Source organism: Cibotium barometz, chromosome 1, assembly GCF_041138505.1.
Source record: "Cibotium barometz isolate CiBa-2024 chromosome 1, ASM4113850v1, whole genome shotgun sequence".
Classification (NCBI taxonomy): Eukaryota; Viridiplantae; Streptophyta; class Polypodiopsida; order Cyatheales; family Cibotiaceae; genus Cibotium; species Cibotium barometz.
Genome location: NC_141046.1, coordinates 33148061 through 33167469, shown reverse-complemented (window position 1 = coordinate 33167469; position 19409 = coordinate 33148061). Strand labels below are relative to the sequence as shown.

General features: G+C 41.1%; 1 protein-coding gene across 1 annotated transcript in view; it reads left to right on the top strand.

Annotated features, from left to right (window-relative positions):
• Nucleotides 1-590, top strand: part of LOC147641894 (protein transport protein SEC24 C-like) — a 102820-nt gene extending 102230 nt beyond the window's left edge. The window contains exons 22-23 of the mRNA XM_086800778.1: nucleotides 219-307; nucleotides 398-590. Coding sequence (XP_086656904.1) covers nucleotides 219-307; nucleotides 398-575 — 267 coding nt within the window. The 3' untranslated portion in view covers nucleotides 576-590. The remainder of the gene's footprint in view (nucleotides 1-218; nucleotides 308-397) is intronic.
• The last annotated feature ends 18819 nt before the right edge of the window (nucleotides 591-19409 follow it).

The following is a 19409-nucleotide window of genomic DNA, read 5'->3' as shown; positions in this document are numbered from 1 at the left end:
AGGCAGTCTGTGCTTGCCACACGCCCAGCTTTACAGGGCCATGCTTCACAAGTAAAGGGGTTTTTGAAATGTGATAGATATATAGAGGTTCTTGAATAGTGAACTCCCCAAGGTTTCTATGTGAGTTGTCTGCATTCTTGATAAATTGAACATGGACTTCTTGTCGCAGGCATTTTTCGTTCACGGTATACTGACAATACGGTAACTTTTGTGTGCAGTTTGTATTACAAGAATTCGACAATGATGCCTCCAGAAAGTTGAATGTTTTGGTAAATGAGATACGAAAGGAGCGCTGCTCCTACTTACGGTATGCACTTTTCATTTTCTCTTCTTTTATTGTATTTGATGAGCTTTTTTTAGTATAAAGGTCTAACGAGGGATTTTGGCATTGTCTCAGATTCCGGTGGTGTCGAAGGGGAGAATCCTTTGGGTGCGTTCTTTACTGTGTTCTATTATTTTACGTGTGTCCTGTTTTAGGCCAGTTACACAATCATCCCTACCCGTCAGGATTGGAGGTGCAATCTTGGCTTCCCAACTCCCCACCTACCATCCTATGGGCAGTGAATGTTGTGTAACCAGCCTGAGCTTTTCATACTTTTTTCTTTCAATTATACATTAAGGTTGTTGGAAGTTGAAATCGTCCCTGTATTTGCAGAATTCATTTTCTTTTCACTGCTGGTGGAGGACAAGAACTCTTTCGGCCTGTCTTATGTAGAGTACCTCGTCCATGTCCACCGACAAATACAAACAAAAACAAGTTGATCTTCAGGGAGTGTCTGATTTGATATGTTCTGTATAATTAATACAGGATTAGGGTGTTCAGATGGGGAGGTTAGGTTAGTTTAATTTTTGTCAAGAAGGCTAAAAGCATGATGCTATTCATGTATAGCGTAGGGAGTGGCATTACATCATTCTTCCCAAGAAGCACAACAGGAGCCAAGGATGCTTTTCTCGATTCAGTATATCATCTTTGCAGCTCTTTCTATTGCTCTCTCTTTCTTGATTTGAGGATTCCAGGTAGAGTCTGGTTTCTACCTAGCTCATTCAAAGCAGTGTGGCTGCCATCTCTGGTTGTAGAAAGCAAGAATGTCAGAATGCATTGCAACTAGAAGATGGTCCTTTGAAGCCTATGCAAGTAACTGAGGGGCACTTTTTGTTTATCCTTGTTCATGTTTCAATGTGTATTTGAGATTGAGAGTGTATTTGTGATTGAGAGTGATCTGAGTAGATTCACTCACAATTAAGTGAGGTGAAGTAACGTGTTGCGGCCCTTTGTCAGGGACATTCAAGTTTATGTTGAGTTACCATGAAGAGGAAAAAAATTGTGGGGCTTTGCTTTAGTTAGAATAAAAAGACCCTTTAAAGTCTCAAAATGGGACTTCGTTGATGGTTTACAATTTTGCAAATCGTTGGACATGTTAGGTTTGCATCTGTAATGCCATTAGCTACAGTTTGGTGGTATAAATCTATCAGAATACACGTTCTCCTACAGTTTGGTTGCGTAACATGTTCCTTGTTTTTAAGCTTGTTTTACCAGTTTAAACACAAAATGCGGAGAGAAGAAATAAATAAAGAAAGTTATATTAACGTCTTCAAAATGATGTGTACATAGTATCCATGAAATCTTGTCATGGATGAAATAAGAAAAAGCTAGAGTAAACTAAAACTGAAAACTGAAAGCTAAGATCTCAGACTCTGAGGTTATACAAGATGGAAAATCTAGATCCTACTATGCCAGGTATAGGGTACAATAAGTGATGGGATATGGGAGAGCTGAATAAAAATAGTCAATCAACGCTGTATGTCAGGCAAGGGCCCATCCAGGATGTCCATCATGGGTGATACAAGAAGAGATGGGGATAGTCTGCTGTGAGGATGAGGCTGCTTGCTGGCGGCCCCAGATCTCGTGAATCCAGGGCTGATAAGCTAGGGGCAGTCCGGGTCTAACAGGAAGAGGGTGTCGAGCTCTGTGAGTGTGGGTGCCTGATCTAATGTCACTCCCATGGGCCTGTTGCGAGGGGGCATTGTGGTACAGGCTGCCGTATCCACTGTGATGGACTCTGGTGCCTCCCTATCCATCCCTCTAGGCTGGAAAAAACTAGTGATGGTAAGCTGAGAGGAGGACTGTTGGGGGCAAGGATCTCTGAGTAGTGACTCTCCGTCGGCTGAGCTCCAGTAGGAAGAGTCCAACGCACGTCTGGTCTGGGTATTATGACCAACCTTGGTGAGTCTATCCTCCGCTGTATGTCTCATAGAGAAGCGTGGACTACTGAAGGTAGCTCCGAGATAGACACATGAGTGCACCACCTCAACCTTGCTGTCTATGTGAGTGATCTCTATACAGCCTGCAAGTGGTAGGAGGTGTGGAAAACCATGTCCCATAACTTGAGCTTATGTTGTGATCGGATGATGCGGCACATGGAAAAATTGGCCAGATGGTCAATAAGCTCGACCCACCAGTGAGTCTCGATGTCAGAAGTGCGTGGGGAAGCTAAAAAGTCATTATGGACCGGATTGTGAGAGATGAGATGGTCCATGAGAGACCAATCTATGGCACCCATGAGTTTGGTGGAGGTGGGTATGGGATGGTCTCAATGGTGGAAGGCTGACCTAAGCAGAGCTAGTAGAGGTTGGGATGATGTAAGAGTGGGTGATAGATTTGTGGAGAGTGGGGAGAGCCTGGTGATGGGTCACTTGGAGACTCTCTTTATGGGCATTTTTGGCTTGGGTTTCTAGATGTGGGTCCTGTCCAAAGAAGTCTTGTGTGACAAACATATCAATTGCGGAGCCGAGCTTGGGGAGGGTGGCTACTGGAGGCATTCAAAGATTATGACGTCCTCAAATTTAGCCCCATTGGAATTGAGACTGTCTTTGGTGATCAGGTGTTGGGCCATGGCTCCCCCTCCCGGTATGGAATTTTGATGTGGTGGTTGGGAGGTGTAGGGCTCTTTTAACGAGATCTTTGGTGAGAGGGATTTGACGATTGGACCTATCTCGCATCTCCATGTCCCATATTGTTTTAGGAGTCAATGTAGTGCAGGGGGCCCCATGGTGATTGGTTTCAGAAGGCCGACCTTGTCAAGATAAGGGGATACTTTAGGTAGGGGGAAAACCTCTTAGGGTCGCCTATTATTTTACGGATCGATAGGCGACCCTAAGAGGTTTTCGAGGGAGGTTCTGACAAGGGTTTCTTGCACTTCGTGGAGGTTGTCGGGGTAATGAATCATCCCTAATGGTGAGTGTCATTTTGGAGAATGAATCAGCAAATCCAGAGGCCGATTTCTAGGTTCCCTACGTAGTGGCGATGAAGTGGACGAGGTGTTGTCAGCCATGGTTGTAGCGTGAATGTTGGTTGTGCAGGGATTAAATCCTTAGTTTGAGTATGTGCACAATTGTTGTGTAGGAAGTGCTGAGTTAGTGCCAGGTCATAAGTGAGTGTGAGTTGGTGTTTGTAAGCTGATTAGGTTTGCAGTGTGGGTTTTAGACTTGCTGGTGTAAGCAAATCAGCTCTACCCTCAGTAACGAGCTAAAATTACCCTACTTACCAGATCAGGAAGAGGGTTGAAGGTTGAACATTGTGTTGAGCAGTTTTTGTCAGATCGTCGGTGCTTTCCGACTGCTTTGCTTCTTGTTCTCGGTTCCTTGCTAGGCGTGGTTTACCTTCTTTGCCGGCGTTCTTGGGTGGCTTGCCAAGTGGGAGCTATTGGGGAGGTGCTTGTCGGTTTGGTTGTGGCGGTTGCCTCTTGCCAAGGTTGCCGGCTTTTCCCAAAGATTTTTCCTTCTTTCTCTTGGCCTTCTTGTTGGTGGTTGTCAAGTTGGGGGCTGGTGGCAGTTGCTTTGTGTCGGCCGCCTTGTTTGTGGGTTTCTAGGGGTTTTGGTTTCTTTCGGTGGTGGTCAGGTTGTTGTCAAAGGATTTGAGGCTTTTTTTTGTGGGACTTTCAAAAAGACTAATCTTGGAGGGGAAAATTATATGTTCATGTACGTGTGCATGTGTGGGCACACACATATGGGCCTGTATTCTGTTTTATGCGCGCGTGAGGGTGTGGATGTGTTATGTCTAATTACGGGGTGTGCACATGTGCAAGTTGTGTGTGCATGCATGTGTGGGCACACATACATGCATGTATTTTATTTTATACACACTTGAGGGTGTGGATATGTTGTGTGATTACGGGGTGTACACATCTGCAGGTTGTGCAATGATCTTGTACTTGTGCGCATGTGGGTGTGGCATGTGGAAAGGGTGCGTGTGCACATTACGGTGATTGGGTGCACGTGTGTAGAGTGCATGTGTGAGCGTGGGTGTGATATACACACGTACGGGCGTGTATTCTGTTTTGTACTTCTAGTTTTGTATTGTTATTTTTGTGTGGTTTTTAATCATTCCCAGTTGATATGACACTACTCTTAAGTGGGGGTATTATTTTACATATAACATGGCTTCACGATATACAGATTACAAGTGTGGGCTCAATGAGAGAAGGTGGAGAACAGCTTGCCTATCCACGATGAAAGCTTGGGCACCATTGTCATTTGCTTCGTTGGTTCGCTTGTTTGAACTTTGGCCTTTCATCTGGCAAGTTGATGTTGTGGCGTGGCACAAGTTGTTGTGGGACCATGTTGATCTTTTTGGTTTTAGGGAACACTTGGCAGTGCCAAGGGAGTATATATGCGGCTAATTAGAATATACTTGGCACTCGAGAAGTAGCTCTTCCGAGATTTGATTTGACCAGGGTGCGATCACCATGCATGGACTTGGTGAAATGTCCATAATTTCTTTGATTGCTTCGCTGGTGGGTTCGGCACACAAGTCGTGGGTGCTAGCACTTCTCTCCACCAATGTTTAAACTTTGGGGGTGGTGTTGGAAGCATGGCTTGGGTACCACTTCTCTCCACTCCTGTTTAAACTTTGGGGGTGGCGTCGGAGACATGGCTTGGGGTCTCCACACCCACTTGGATTCAATATTCAAGGTGGTGTTTTCAAAGGCCCAATGGACGATTTTCTTTGATCTTGGAACCCAAATGTAGGGGGGTTTCCTTCACAGAAGCCTCGGGCTTCTAGCAATTTTATTGGGATCCATCGAAGTGTTAACAACTAAGGTGGTATTAGGTATTGTGGGGCCGTCGCTTCAATCTTTTTGGCTTGAGGGCTTTTGTGTGGACAGAATGGTTTTTGGGACGTAAAGAGAACCTGTAGAAGTCTTAGGCTTCTAGTACCTTGATTGGGATCCAACGAGGCTTGGGTTGAGAGAACCACATCTGTGCTTGAGGATGTTTTGAGCTCAAAGATAGGCTTTGGACTAAATAGTGGCTTCCAGGTCTTTGCTTGTGCGAACCTGCCTTGGCTAGCCAGGGTACTCTTGGGTACCATTCCTTCTAAGTGACCTCTGTTGAGGTTAATGTTTTTTTTTTGGGGGGGGGGGGAGGGGGGGGGGGACAGGGTCCTTGTCTCTATTAGCGAGGTTTTGGATCTCCACATGGTTTGAAGGGGGTTGTCGATGCGTCGAAGTGTGGGGAGTGTTGTGTGTTAGGAGTTACGTTAAGTAATAGTTTGTGATGGTGTGCCGTTGGAGGACGAGGCTTGGGATGTTGAAAGGTTCGGATATCCTTGTGTTTCAAGAGTACGATAACCATTCATAAGAGGATCTTAAGTGTCGCAGTTCATTTTTGCTAGCTTACTACACAATAAGTGGTTGTGATCCATCGCCTTTCGAGGGTGATGCATTCTCTTATTATATCGATGGGGTTAACTTAAATCTTGCAAGACATAGGTTTTCGCTTCAAAACAATCGATGGTTATGGATTGGGAATTATTTACCACGGTAAAGGTTATATTGTGAATGGTGAATGGTGGGTGGCCTCACAAGGTCCACGTTTGACAAGACAAAACATTGTGGCTAGCAAGGTTGGCCATAGAGCTAGGCGGTCTTTCGGGCGGGAGGGGGGAGGGGGGGGGGACTCTAGCTCAAGGCAAGCAGCTTTCACCATTATTTTGTCTCGGTTGACTTGTGAAAGTCGATTGGATAAATTTGTACACTTGGGGATCTATGGTCTCTTGGGTTCTTTTGTAGGGCATTCATGCTCTCTGTTTTTCATTGTTAGCCTCTAGTTTCTCCTCCTTTTTCATGGATGTGATAAAGCATATCTTGGGTGAGAGGTCCATAGTAGCACTTCAACTTGCTACCATTGAAGTATCCTTCCATCTCGACTCCATTCAAGGTCTTTGTCTTTATTGCACCTTGAGCAATTTCTATGACTTGGTAGGGACCTTAGCCTCCTACTTGAGTTTTCGGCACCTGATCACCAAAGACGATCTCAATTCCAATTGGGCTAAATTTGAGGACATCGTTGTCCCCGGATGGGGGCCTCATCCAATGTGCTCACTTTCCTCACTCACTATAATGCTAGAGACCAACACAACAAGGTCTCCCTCACCATCTTAACCAAGCTACTTTGTAGCCAATCGAAAAATTGGGTCGATGCCTTTACCAATAAACTCCAAACAAAGCTCATGGAAGAACCCGATGGGCAAGGTACATTGCATTCCTATGCTCACAAAGATCCTTTGTCATGCCATTGGAAAAGAGTCCTTTCCTGGTGGGTTGTGACACAACATCCCAAGTTCTAAACTCTGCCCAAGAGGCACAAGCGGGGAGAGATCTCGTAGCCCATATGTTGTGACACGATGTCTCTTGGACAATCCCAAGCCCCAAGAGGCACAAACGGGGAGACATCCCGAAACCCATATATTTTCTCACTAAGGCCAACCATGAAAGAACCTTCAATAGCCCACACGTGGTGATATGTTTGAGCCACAAGATTACTTCACGCTAGACATACATCTGGGTGAGGTGCTTGGAGCCCAAGCCCATCAAGAGAGTCAATCAATGAGCAAATCTCCCACCCTCCTTAAATCCATCACCCACTCCTGCGTCATTCCAACTTCTACTACATTTGCTTCGGTCCATCTTCTGCCTATGGGACCATCCCATATCCACCTTTTGCTTCGGTCATTCCAACTTCTACTACATTTGCTTGGGTCCATCTTCTACCTATTGGACCATCCCATACCAACCTTTTGCTTTGGTCCATCTTTTGCCTATAGGAACATCCCATACCCACCTCTGTGAAACTCACAGATGCCATGAACCTTCTCATCCCACATGACCCAGCCCATGACTTTTGCGCTCACCCAAGCACCTCTGAACCCACTTCGCACAACCTTCGTGCCATCTAGTCACTCTCTTGCCCTCACACTTTCTTATGACGTTTTTGCTTCCTCGCCCTCTCGCTCTCTTGCAAGATTCTTCAAGTTCTTGCTCTCGAATTGTCGGCTCTTTGAGGTTAGGCAAGCTTTTTTAAGTTCTCGCTCCTGCACTCTCGACGCTTGCTTCCTTGCACTCTCTTGCTCTCATGAGCATAGGCAAGCTTCTCATGAGCATGCTCTCGACTCTCAGTGCTTGCTTCCTTGCACTCTCTTGCTCTCATGAGCATAGGGGAGTTTCTATAAAAGTTAAGCTTAAAAGAATTTACGTGAATCTTTATCTTAAAATTAGTGTAAAAGAACAATTTATAGAGCATGTGTATATACCTTGGATCACTTCTAAGGTTTTTTTTCAACCTTTAAAATCAAAGCCAATGTGTAGGCTTAATCAGGATTTAGGCTTAAAAATCACTAGAAATCATACAAATGTCAAGATTTATAACTAAAACTTGCAAAAATTTAATCGGGATTTTTAAATTTCAGTCGGGAAAATTACACTACGAATCGAGTTTTGTGAGCATTGCCTTGGATTGGCATTTAGAATTAAGAAAGACAGTCAAAAGTAATTCAATTAGAGACAATGATCTTTAGCTATAAATTAAAAGTAGCGTTTAGAAACATTGTAAAATTTTGGCTCTTAGAGAAGGCTTATTTAATATATTCTTTAGACCTTAAGTGATCTTTAATTAAGGCTATCATTTTTATGATTAAAGACCCTAGGAAGATTTAGAATACAGAATCTATGATTAGATAAAGGATCCGAAAGAAAAATTGGGATGAATCCCAAGGATAAATCGGGTCGTGAATTTGAGAAGACCTTGTTGGAGGATTTTTTACTCAGACTTTCACTGGAGAGCAGAGATGTCTTGTGGGATTTGCGATGGTTTACAAAGTCTCTATTGCACATAATGCATTGTTGCATGAATTATGTCTACATTATTTGGACATTGTATTCATTTACACACAGGTTAATGTTGTTTCGCGTGGATGTGTCACACGAAGACAGGGCGTGATCGTCAGTCATATGTGTCTCCTGACATTGATTCTTGGTGTGTTGTGCTTCTAGGAGTGGTGATGAATAGTAAAGATGTCTCCTTTGGATGGGTGCATGGGTGTTTTAGTTGGATGTGAGACTTTTAAGGACTCCTCCGGTCAACACAGCGGTTCGAGCGTGTTCGAGCTCAGTGGTGCAAGGAGATTCCTTGGTTTCACAGTTATGTGCATCATTTTGTGATTATGTATCTAGGATGATTCTTAGATTAGATATTTATTTGGATTTTTATATTGAACAGTTAAAAGTATTGCTTCTAATGTTTATTAAGAAATAAATGTTTTTCAATGGAGTGCATGTGTGAATTGTGTATTCAATTGTGTGTAATGAAAAAGGAAATTTTGGTTATGGGTGTGAGTTCTCACCAGCTCCCTAGCCCCAGTGGTGGCGGGTCCGTACACACACAACTATGTATTTAGTTGTGTGTGTGTGTGTGTTTGTAATGAAAAATGATATTTTGGTTATGGTTGTGTGAGTTCACACCAGCTTCATATAGGATGGGCTAAGGTGATCTTGTAAAGTTGTAAAGGATCAAACAATGGAAAGCAGGTGGCAAGGTAGACACGAGATTACAGGTGCTTTTCAAACTAAGATCCAACCTCTTTTAACAAACAAATACTTGGAAAAAATAGGAATTAATAAATAATATACCTCTACGGGATCCCTAGACTATCTCATGAGTAGGATATGAGCACCCTCACATTTGAACATCTATTATCTACCGCTAGATTGAAGGAGAGAGCAGCTCTTGCTCAACATTTTGAGGATCTTTACTTCCCCACTCTTGTTTAACTGGAGATAATGATGGTATTGTGGATGTAAGACCAGAGCTATGACTAGTAGTGGGATGTGAACAAAGAACATCTCGTTTGTGATGATTTTGATCCGCATTGGCATAGTCTTGGAGATGTCACTCTACAGACCTCTAAGGCATGATCTTAGAGTCTACCACAAAGCTTATAAATTTCATTATATTCCTCCACATAGGATTATTGTGCCTTCAAGTGTCTCCGATAGGGCCTATCGTGGCATGTCTACATGTGCAGCGATCTATGTATTTGAGATTCCGAGCTTCTTTTAGCCAGATTGATCCTTGTATAAAAATAAACATTGATATAATAAAGAATTGGTGTTTTCTCTTTCTTTTTCTCGCATATTGTTTTCTTTTGTAATGTTTAAAGTGTGAATAGAATAATGCAACAATCGCCAGGAACTTCCCCCCTGCTTAAGAGCAAGAAGCCATTGATGTTGCACTCTAGCATATGGCCAATAATAGGGTGCTAGTTGTTGCCTATTATCGAAGCTGTAGAGAGTACTTTGGTCAACCCTAACAACCTTTGTTCATGTGGAGACACATTTGGGAGGACTGAAGAGAAGCAAAGTTTAATGTGGTGATAGATCTTGACTATCTACCATATTATGCATCAAATTTAGTTTAACCATGATAATGAAAAGATTAAATCTTGTAAAAGAACATAGGATCCGTGATAGAAGCTTGTATAACTTAGATGAGTATTTGGCTAGGTTAAATCATTTCAGTTTGTATCTCCCAAACCAAAAGTTTGTAATGAGCAAAATAGACAATTTCAACTGTTCAAAACAAGGGGTTGAATTTTTCCAATGATGTAATAAACTTTTGAGGAATAAAAGATGTTATCTTTTGTTTTTATAAAGCGTCATTTTTCAAATTGAATGGTGGTTGTGAAATTTTTAAGAAAAAGAAGCTTTCCTTTTTCAGACAATCTTGAACTTGCAAGAGCAAGTTAACCCAAAATGTAGTGCCTTTCGTGGAAGAGTTAGATAACAATGTTAAGGAGGCACTACACAGATCTCAGCTTGCTCCCTTCCGAGGAGAAGGAAATAAGCTTGCAGGAGCCATTCAAAACTAGATGGATGCCATGGATGGGTACAACGAACATAGGAAAATGGCACTTACTCATCTTAAGACTACAAGAACTAATTGCTCACAAGATGCATAAATTGCGTAGAGTGTAATTACCTGAACTAGGATCAACTTAGGTGAAAGAACATTAAGGATTATTTTCATTAAAGGTTTTGTCCTCCAAGATGAATGAATTCCTAGAGCTTTCTCAGGAGGGAAAAACTATTGAAAATTATCATCAAGCTTATATAAATCTTGTTCGTTTTGCTCCACCCATGGATGAGGCAACCCTCCTTCATAGGTTCACCTAAAAATTGGACCCTCTAATGGACAGTCTAGTAAAAAATACAAAGCCAACTTGCATATCTGAAGAAGCAGTCAGAATGACCGAGGATTTTTCCAAGGCCTTCTCCAATGAAGCTTCACAGTCAAAGAATTTACCACACTTAATGCTCCCCCTAAGATATCTTCATCGACTTCAGTAAAAAATTCTAAATTTTCCAAACCACAAAGGAGTCGAGGACAAGAAAAGAGCCAAGGTCCTAAAAATATAAGACAAAAAAGAGCGGATTCTCATAGCATGTCAAAAGTATTGATGCAACAGCTCTCAGGAAAGATCATAAATATTTTTAATGCCAAAACAACCAAGGCATATGATGAATGATTGCCCTAATGTCCATGTTGTTTCCAACTCAGAGCATTGCAGGGCCTTGTCATTTTACCAAGGACCCACATTATTTATTTATTTAGAGTAACCAAGGATCCTTGCCCTAGAATCATGAAAATCAAAGAAGACTATTCCCAACTCAGTCAGGTGCATCTAAAGATATTACAATTGCTAACCTAGAGGAGGAAGAGAAGGGAAGAATCCATGCCGTTGTTGAACATCAAGGTCAGAACTAGCAGTTCGCTAGTACCACCGAGTTACCAAGGTAAGAAATTTAAGCTTTTAGTCAATTCTAGAAGCACTCATTCTTTCATCTCGCCTAGATGCTTGCATAAGCGAGCTTGAATAGAGACATGTAAAACCAATACAAGTTGAGCTGGCTAGTGGAAAGTTGTTTTTCACACACGGATAACATTCAATTCTCTTTAGATGGGAACTTAGCCGAGTGTAAATTTAAAGTCTTACCCTTAGGTCTTTATGATAGGATTCTTGGAATGGATTGACTCACTTAGAACTAGGATGACATTCATTGCCATAAAGGAACTATCTCCTTCATAGATCTTCACAATAACAAAGTGCAAGGGATGGAGTAACAGAAGCTCCAACTTTATAGCTCATGAAAGTATCTAGATTGTTGAAGGGACTTTAAAAAAAGCAAGCAATGTATGTTTTCAAGTTTAACCCTATTGGTAAGGAGGCAAATTTCAAGGAACCAGAATGGCTTAGTGAATATGCTAATGTATGCTGATATATTCCTTGAGGAGCTAACAAAAGACATCTAGATTATTGAAGGGACTCATAAAAAAGTAGGCAATCTATGTTTTCAAGCTTAACTCTCTAGTGAGGAGTCAAATTTCAAGGAACCAAAATGGCTTAGTGAATATGTTGATGTATTCCTTGAGGAGGACCTGAAAAAAAACGGGACGTGGATTACATGATTAAGTTAATACGTGGAGCTCATCCAACTGCTATAAGCAAGCCTATCAAATGGTTGTTCTAGATTCTATTGAGCTCATGGAACAATTGAGGTAGCTTTTAGAATAGGTTTTTTTTCTAGCTAAGTGTATCTTTGTGGGGTGCACGGATACTTTTCTAGAGAAAGAAAGATGGAACCTTGAGATTATTCATTGATTACAGGGGGTTTAAACGCGTTGACCATTAAGAATAATTTTTTATCCCTAGGATAGACTTCTGGATCGTTTACATGGCGCTCAAATGTTTAGCAAGGTCGATTTAAAATGAGAGCACTATTAAACCATGATATTATCAAATCAAGGTACTATCAAATCAGGATACTATCAAATGAGGATTAAAAAGCAGGGTTTTCCTTCAATACAAAGTTGATTTGAAATTAGGGTACTATCAAATCATGATTAAAATGCAAGACATTCCAAAGATTGTAATTAATAAAAGGTACATACATTACGCGTTCATTAGTAATGTCCTTCGGTTTGATAAATTTCCTTGCTACTTTCAATTGGTTGCTTTGCAGGTGCAAACAGATGCAAGAAATCTTTAGATAGCATCTAGATGAGTGTCCTAGTGTTTTTTTGTGACATCTTGGTCTACTCCAAGAGTGTTGCTGATCACGAGAAGCATGCTTGTAAGGTCTTGGAGATAATGAGAAAGCATAGACTTTTTTCTAAGTAGAGTAAATGTACATTATTTATTTACTGTATTACGAAGGATTCATAGTATCAAAAGACAGAATCTTGGCTGATCTAGTGAGATGAAGATATAAGCTATAACTAATTGGCCAGAACAAAAAATGGTGAAGGAAGTTAAAGAATTTTGTGGCTTAATTGGATGGTATCGCATATTTATCCATAGGTATGCTAAGATTGCCTCACCTTCTTTAACAATTCTCCTCAAGAAGGATGCACCATGTCAATGGACTCCGATGTGTGTTTGATAAGCTGAAGGTTACTTTGGTAAACCCAGTGTTAAAACTACCAAAATTCAGCAAGCCTTTTAAGGTAATCATAGATGCAAGTGGATTCGTTTATCGATAAGGTCCTTATGCAACAAAGACAGCCCATAGTAGCATATGAATCTTAAAAGCTCAAACCTTATGAGAGGAGTTAAATGGTTCATGATTTGAACTATTGGCAATAGTGCATGCCTTGAAGCTGTGGAGACACTATCTTCTTGGAAACAGATTCACTCTAGTAACTGATCATAAGAGCTTGAAGTGGATATTTACTCTGAATCATCTCAACATACATCAAAGGAGATGGATGTAGACTTTGCAAGAGTTTGACTTTGAAATGAAACACATATCAAGAAAGGAGAACGTGGTTGTTGATGCCCTTAGTAGGAAAGTTTCTTTACATGTAGAAACCATGATTTTAAACCCTCTGCCTTAGAAATCAAAGAAAAGATTGGGAAAGATGAGTTCTTTTCTCAAATCATTGCCTTGCTAATACAAGAAAGCAAGACCTCTCAAGAATTGAGAAAAATCTACTATTAGAAAATTGAAGACAATTGTTTATATTTCAATAACTGCTAGGGGATGGGAATTCAAGAAGAGAATCTTGACTGAGGCTCATGATAGCCCCGTTACAAGATATCTTTGGTTATGTAAAGACATTTATGGCGGTCAAGAGGAGTTTCGTTTGGCTGTGATTAAAGAAGAATGTACTCTATTTCATATGTCCACTAATGTTTAACATGCTATAAAGATTAAGGGAGAGAGAGTGAAAATGTCGAGAAAATTGCATCCCTTGGATATTTTGTAGAGGAAGTGGGAATTCCTAAAGTATGGATTTCATCACTAGATTACCTTCGGTAAATGCAAGATATGACTCCATATTCGTGGTAGTTTTTGACATGTTAACCAAGTCACTCATTTAATCCCACTAAAGAAAACCTTTAATATGCTTGATATCACCAAAATCTTTCTATGGGAAATATCCCACTCCATGGATTAAATAATAAGCAATAGGGATGCCAAGTTTACTTCCCAATTTTGGACAAGTTTCTTTGAAGTGATGGGAACTTCTCTTGATCTCAATACACCATCCTGAGACTACCATCCTGAGACTGAAGTGGGAATGTGTAAGTATGGATTTCATCATTGGATTACCTTCGGTAAATGCAAGATATGACTCCATATTCGTGGTAGTCGACAGGTTAACCAAGTCACTCATTTAATCCCACTAAAGAAAACCTTTCCTATGCTTGATATCACCAAAATCTTTCTATGGGAAATATTCCGACTCCATAGATTGCCTCGTAGAATAATAAGAAATAGGGATGCCAAGTTTACTTCTCAATTTTGGAAAAATTTCTTTGAAGCGATATGAACCGGCCTCCCCTTGCCGTGCCATCACACACCCAACCCCCCTGGAGTTATGCCCTCACACCCCCTGCCCCCCTGCCCCCCCTAGTGGTGTGCCCTCGATCTCTACACCTGAGACTGATGGACAAACTGAAAGGGTTAACCAAGTGATTGAGGATATTCTTCATGCATTCTATGATCTTGATCCAAGAACATGGATGCTACCAGGAAAGCAATGAGAACTAGGAGTAGTGAACAAATCATGAATGTCTCCACATGTAAAATCCCTAGGAGAATAGCTTGACACACCTAACACAAGAAACTCAGGCCTATGCTCCTCATGGTCCAACATATGCTCATAGTGTTGTTGATATGCCTAGGGTAAGAGTACAAGATCTCAACTAGTGGGGAGAAGAGAGAGACAATGACCAACAAGATAATCAGCACAAGGGCAAAGGGATTGAGGAATTACAAGAGTAGTGGAAAGCATGAATTCATTTATAGAGAGAGGTTAACCAAGTGATTGAGGATATTCTTCATGCATTCTATGATCTTGATCCAAGAACATGGATGCTACCAGGAAAGCAATGAGAACTAGGAGTAGTGAACAAATCATGAATGTCTCCACATGTAAAATCCCTAGGAGAATAGCTTGACACACCTAACACAAGAAACTCAGGCCTATGCTCCTCATGGTCCAACATATGCTCATAGTGTTGTTAATATGCCTAGGGTAAGAGTACAAGATCTCAACTAGTGGGGAGAAGAGAGAGACAATGACCAACAAGATAATCAGCACAAGGGCAAAGGGATTGAGGAATTACAAGAGTAGTGGAAAGCATGAATTCATTTATAGAGAGAGGTCCTTTTAATAGGAGAGGACCCCTTTACATATTCTAAAGTATATGTTGCCACCACATATGCCTTATGCCAAATATGATGCCTTCTAAGATGTTGTTCTCACACAAAAAACTTATACATACTAGTGGTTGTTCACACACATTGAAACTTTTTTATTTAAGGCCTACATACAGTGCTAGTTTACACACCCACCTAGCACTTGCTTATTCTCACATTAATCACTATTAATAATTCCCCCCCATAGTGGTAATGTGGCTAGAAATCCCAACCATCCTGGACTAGGTTTACTTTTTCTTCTAACTCTGTTGCTTCTTGTCGTTTGAAGGTAGAAGAAGCGAAGCTTGCTGAGTCTTCATCAACTTTCAGCTTTTCAAGTCTCTTCTGACACTGTTCGATGTAGTGCCCTGGCTTGTGTGGCAGTAATGACACTTTCCTTTCTTCTTCTTAGTGTCACCCTATTGTTGTTGACAAATCCACTTTGCCATTGTCCCTAGAGAAGTAGGCTTGGTCTCCTCTGGTTGCATCACCCCTGGATCTATTCTTCTTTGTCTGCTCCTCATGGGCGAAGCTGGTCTCAGAGCCCGCTCTGAGGCAGCGGACAATGGGTGGAGGTTGGCTGAGGTGGCAGAGAGGGTGTATGCACCACCACGCAGCTGAGCAACATGCAAGAGTGGAAGGAGGCAAAGTAGAGTTTCCGCCAACTGCGGTGATGCACGCTGCAGTCACACTCCCATCTAGCTTGCAGATGTTGGCTGACCGCCAGCATCGACGGCGGCGCGACGCTTGGCTGGGCACTAATGCCACTCGTTTGGCTAGTAAAACAAGACGGGCTTTTTGGCTGGGCACTAATGCCACTCGTTTGGCTAGTAAAACAAGACGGGCTGTGAGGTAAAGGGGCCGACGAGCTCTAAAGTGACTCTGGATCGGTGGGTTGGAGGCGGCACCTCGTTCTATGCGTGGAGCTCTACTCCCTGCAGCTATAGCTAAAGGCACCAAAATCTCTAATAAAAAATGTTGGCAAGATGCCTAGGGGGTAAGAGTGCAAGATCTCAGCTCTATTAGGGAGAGGAGAGAGAGAGATGATGACCAACAAGATAACCGGTACAAGGGCAAAGGGATTGAGGAAGTACAAGAGTAGTGGAAAGAATGAATTCATTATAGACATAGGTCCTTTTTTATATGCAAGAGGCTGCAGGCGCCACGTAGCTCAGAAACAACCACCTAGCACTTGTTTATTCCCACATTAATCCCTATTAATATTTAACATATAGGCCTACATACAGTGCTAGTTTACACAACCACCTAGCACTTGTTTATTCCCACATTAATTGCTACTAATATTTAACACATTACGCAACCACCTAGGACTTGTTTATTCAAACATCACTATTAATATATTTAACACATAGTTATCTCACGAACCCACATGTGAAGTATCACTAACCTCATGTGTAACAATGAATACATCACTAATCACATACTCATGGGCATCCAATGCATCGTTCATGTGTAACAATGAATGCATCACTAATCACATACTCATGGGCATCTAATGCATCATCACAAGAAAATGTTAATGATCCTCCAATAGACCCTCGTGACCATCTCATGATCCCTAGGAAGGTGTGTAGGCATGGGTGTATCATCACCCATAATGCTCGGTGCCATCCCTGTCCCCAAGATCATGAGCTAACTCACACGCATCAATACCATAGACATCAACATCATGTGCATATGTGTTAATATCATCCCCATGTACACATGTATCAATATCATCATGTGTATGTGTGATACATCATCATCATCATCGTTTGCATCATAATATAATGAATGGATTAGTCTAGGTGAATAAGAATCACTGAGACGATGACTAATAGATGTCGCGTGGAAATGGAAACTGTTGTGGCCCATGCAAGCACCACTGCTGCGATAGCGACATATGTGTAAGCATGTACCGCACATCTCCTCCCAGGACCCAATTCTGTTACACCATGACTCAGGAATTTCTCCCCACGAGTGAAAATCATAATAATCATTTGCCATGTAGCCATGCACAGTAACAACATCAATATCACAACCATGCATCATTTAACCATCCCGAAACTCATGAAAGTCATGCCCGTGGGTGAATACATGTGGCAATGTCGCCCACATCCTCATACACCTCCACGATGCATAGCAATAACTACAAAAAGAATGAAAGATTGAACACTTACGTTAATTCTTACACTGCAAATCTTTGTTTATAGGCTGATTCCTTGCACAAGAACTTTAAATCTACACATTTTCTTGATCAAGATTTGCAATAAACACTCCAAGATTTTAATTTTGCACACTTTCTTGATCAAGATTTGCAATAAACACTCAAAGATTTTAATTTTGCACATTTTCTTGACAAGAGTTGCAATCAACACTCTAAGATTCTCTAAAGACTTGCTTAACCATTTCTTGATCTTTTTCCACCAAGATTTGCACAAAGACCAAAGATCTTTGATAAATCCCTTGCCAAAACAAGAAATTTCTCAAGATTGTCAAGAAAATATTAGTTCTAGGATTTGTTGTAATACTTTGCAAAAATTAGGGTTTATAAAGATGAAAATTAAGGTTTAATCAAAGATTATAGTAAAAAGAACCTCTAATCAAGAAATAATAGAGATCATAATTTTTAAAATTTATAATTAGTATGTACCAAAAAATGATTAGTCTAATTACTAATCCACTCTCAACAAAGATCAAAACAAATCTTTAAAAAGAATGTGTAAAACTAATCCAAAAATGATTAATCACTCCCTAAGCAAGGATTTTAGAAAAGCTCTAATACCAATGCAAGAAAGGGATCTAGTGAGAGAGATTAGGAATCTACACTCATTAAACATGGAGTACACACTTGTCTACTCATCATAGAGAGTAGCCACCTAAACATGAAAAGTTTGTCATGAATTAGTTATACAAAAGCTTGGGCCATAGGCTCTAAGAAAGGTACAATGTATAATATGTCAAAAAGACATCAAAAGATAATGAGGTACAATGATCCTAGAAATAGTGCCTTTTATAGTCCCAAGACCCATCATGTGCCCACATGATAAATCACCCTAATCTCCCCTCATTAGGGGGAATTTGAACATATTTTGGGCCTTTTGCTAATGAAAGTAATTAGCACGGACCAATAGGAAAAGAGAATTGTGCACATTTGGTCTCCTTTGAATATAGGGAGGGAGACTAGGCAGTAGGGAGGGGGACTAGGCTTTCAGCACTAATAATTACACTTGTCCCTTTGAAAAAGTATGGGGGTTAGGGTAGGTGTGGTCCTACCATTCTCGTGGCTCAAAAAATCCTTAAAATTTTGAAATTTTTGAGATTCCCCAAAACAGTCACTTTTCCCCCAAAACCTATCTCAAATTTCATTATAGTCAAAAATTTCATTTTCAAGTCCTCTTTTCCTCTTGAATGTCCAAAGTAAACTCTTGTTAACTTTCCTCCCTTCTTCTTCCATCTCTTCAATATCCATCAAGCTCGAAACTCTAATTTGCATAGCATCTTCGCTTTCGCTTTCTCTTTCTCATTCGCCCAACCCTAATCTCACTACTATAGCTTCACATTTGATATGGCCGCACCAGGAAGAAGACCAAAAGATGAGATTGAGAGGAGATCTCGTTGTACAACAAGAGGCATTTCGCAAGGGTGCTTGGGTTTTCCTATAGCCTACTACTATTAGTCCGCACTGAGTTCAATGAGACGAGATGTGATGGAGCTTCATTGGAAGGGTCATTTATAGGGATTCAAAAAATTGAGCAATGGAGACCTGGTGGCCATTGTACAACATGTGTACTATTAGTCCGCACTGAGTTCAATGAGACGAGATGTGATGGAGCTTCATTGGAAGGGTCATTTATAGGGATTCAAAAAATTGAGCAATGGAGACCTGGTGGCCATTGTACAACATGTGTACACGGCACAAGACATCCATCTTCACTAGAAAACTTGATTTCCATTCAACTGTAAGTATCATAGGGAAGGAAGGAGGCATGTGATATCACGATAGCTACATCTTTTATGTTTAATGATCTTATTTTTGGGTTGTAGATATTTTTCCTTCCAACTTCGTAGAGGAGCAACCATTACAAAGCCTTACCGTAATATTTCAAGCGCTCCATGCAGACATTGGTGGTGAGGCACTATCTTCTTGTAAAACCAGTGCATACCTTATTAAGGAAAATATCTTCTTTTACTAGCATTCCTATGTGGTGCCAATGCATGACGGCGGGTTTGGTAAGCTAGAGATCATCACATCTCCTTCCCTCTCTTCTGTTGAATGGCCAACCCTTGATGCTTAGACGATTATGGTCATGAAAATCGAAGATGCTTTGTGACATACAGGGATCTTTGAAGTTTGCAAAGCCATCT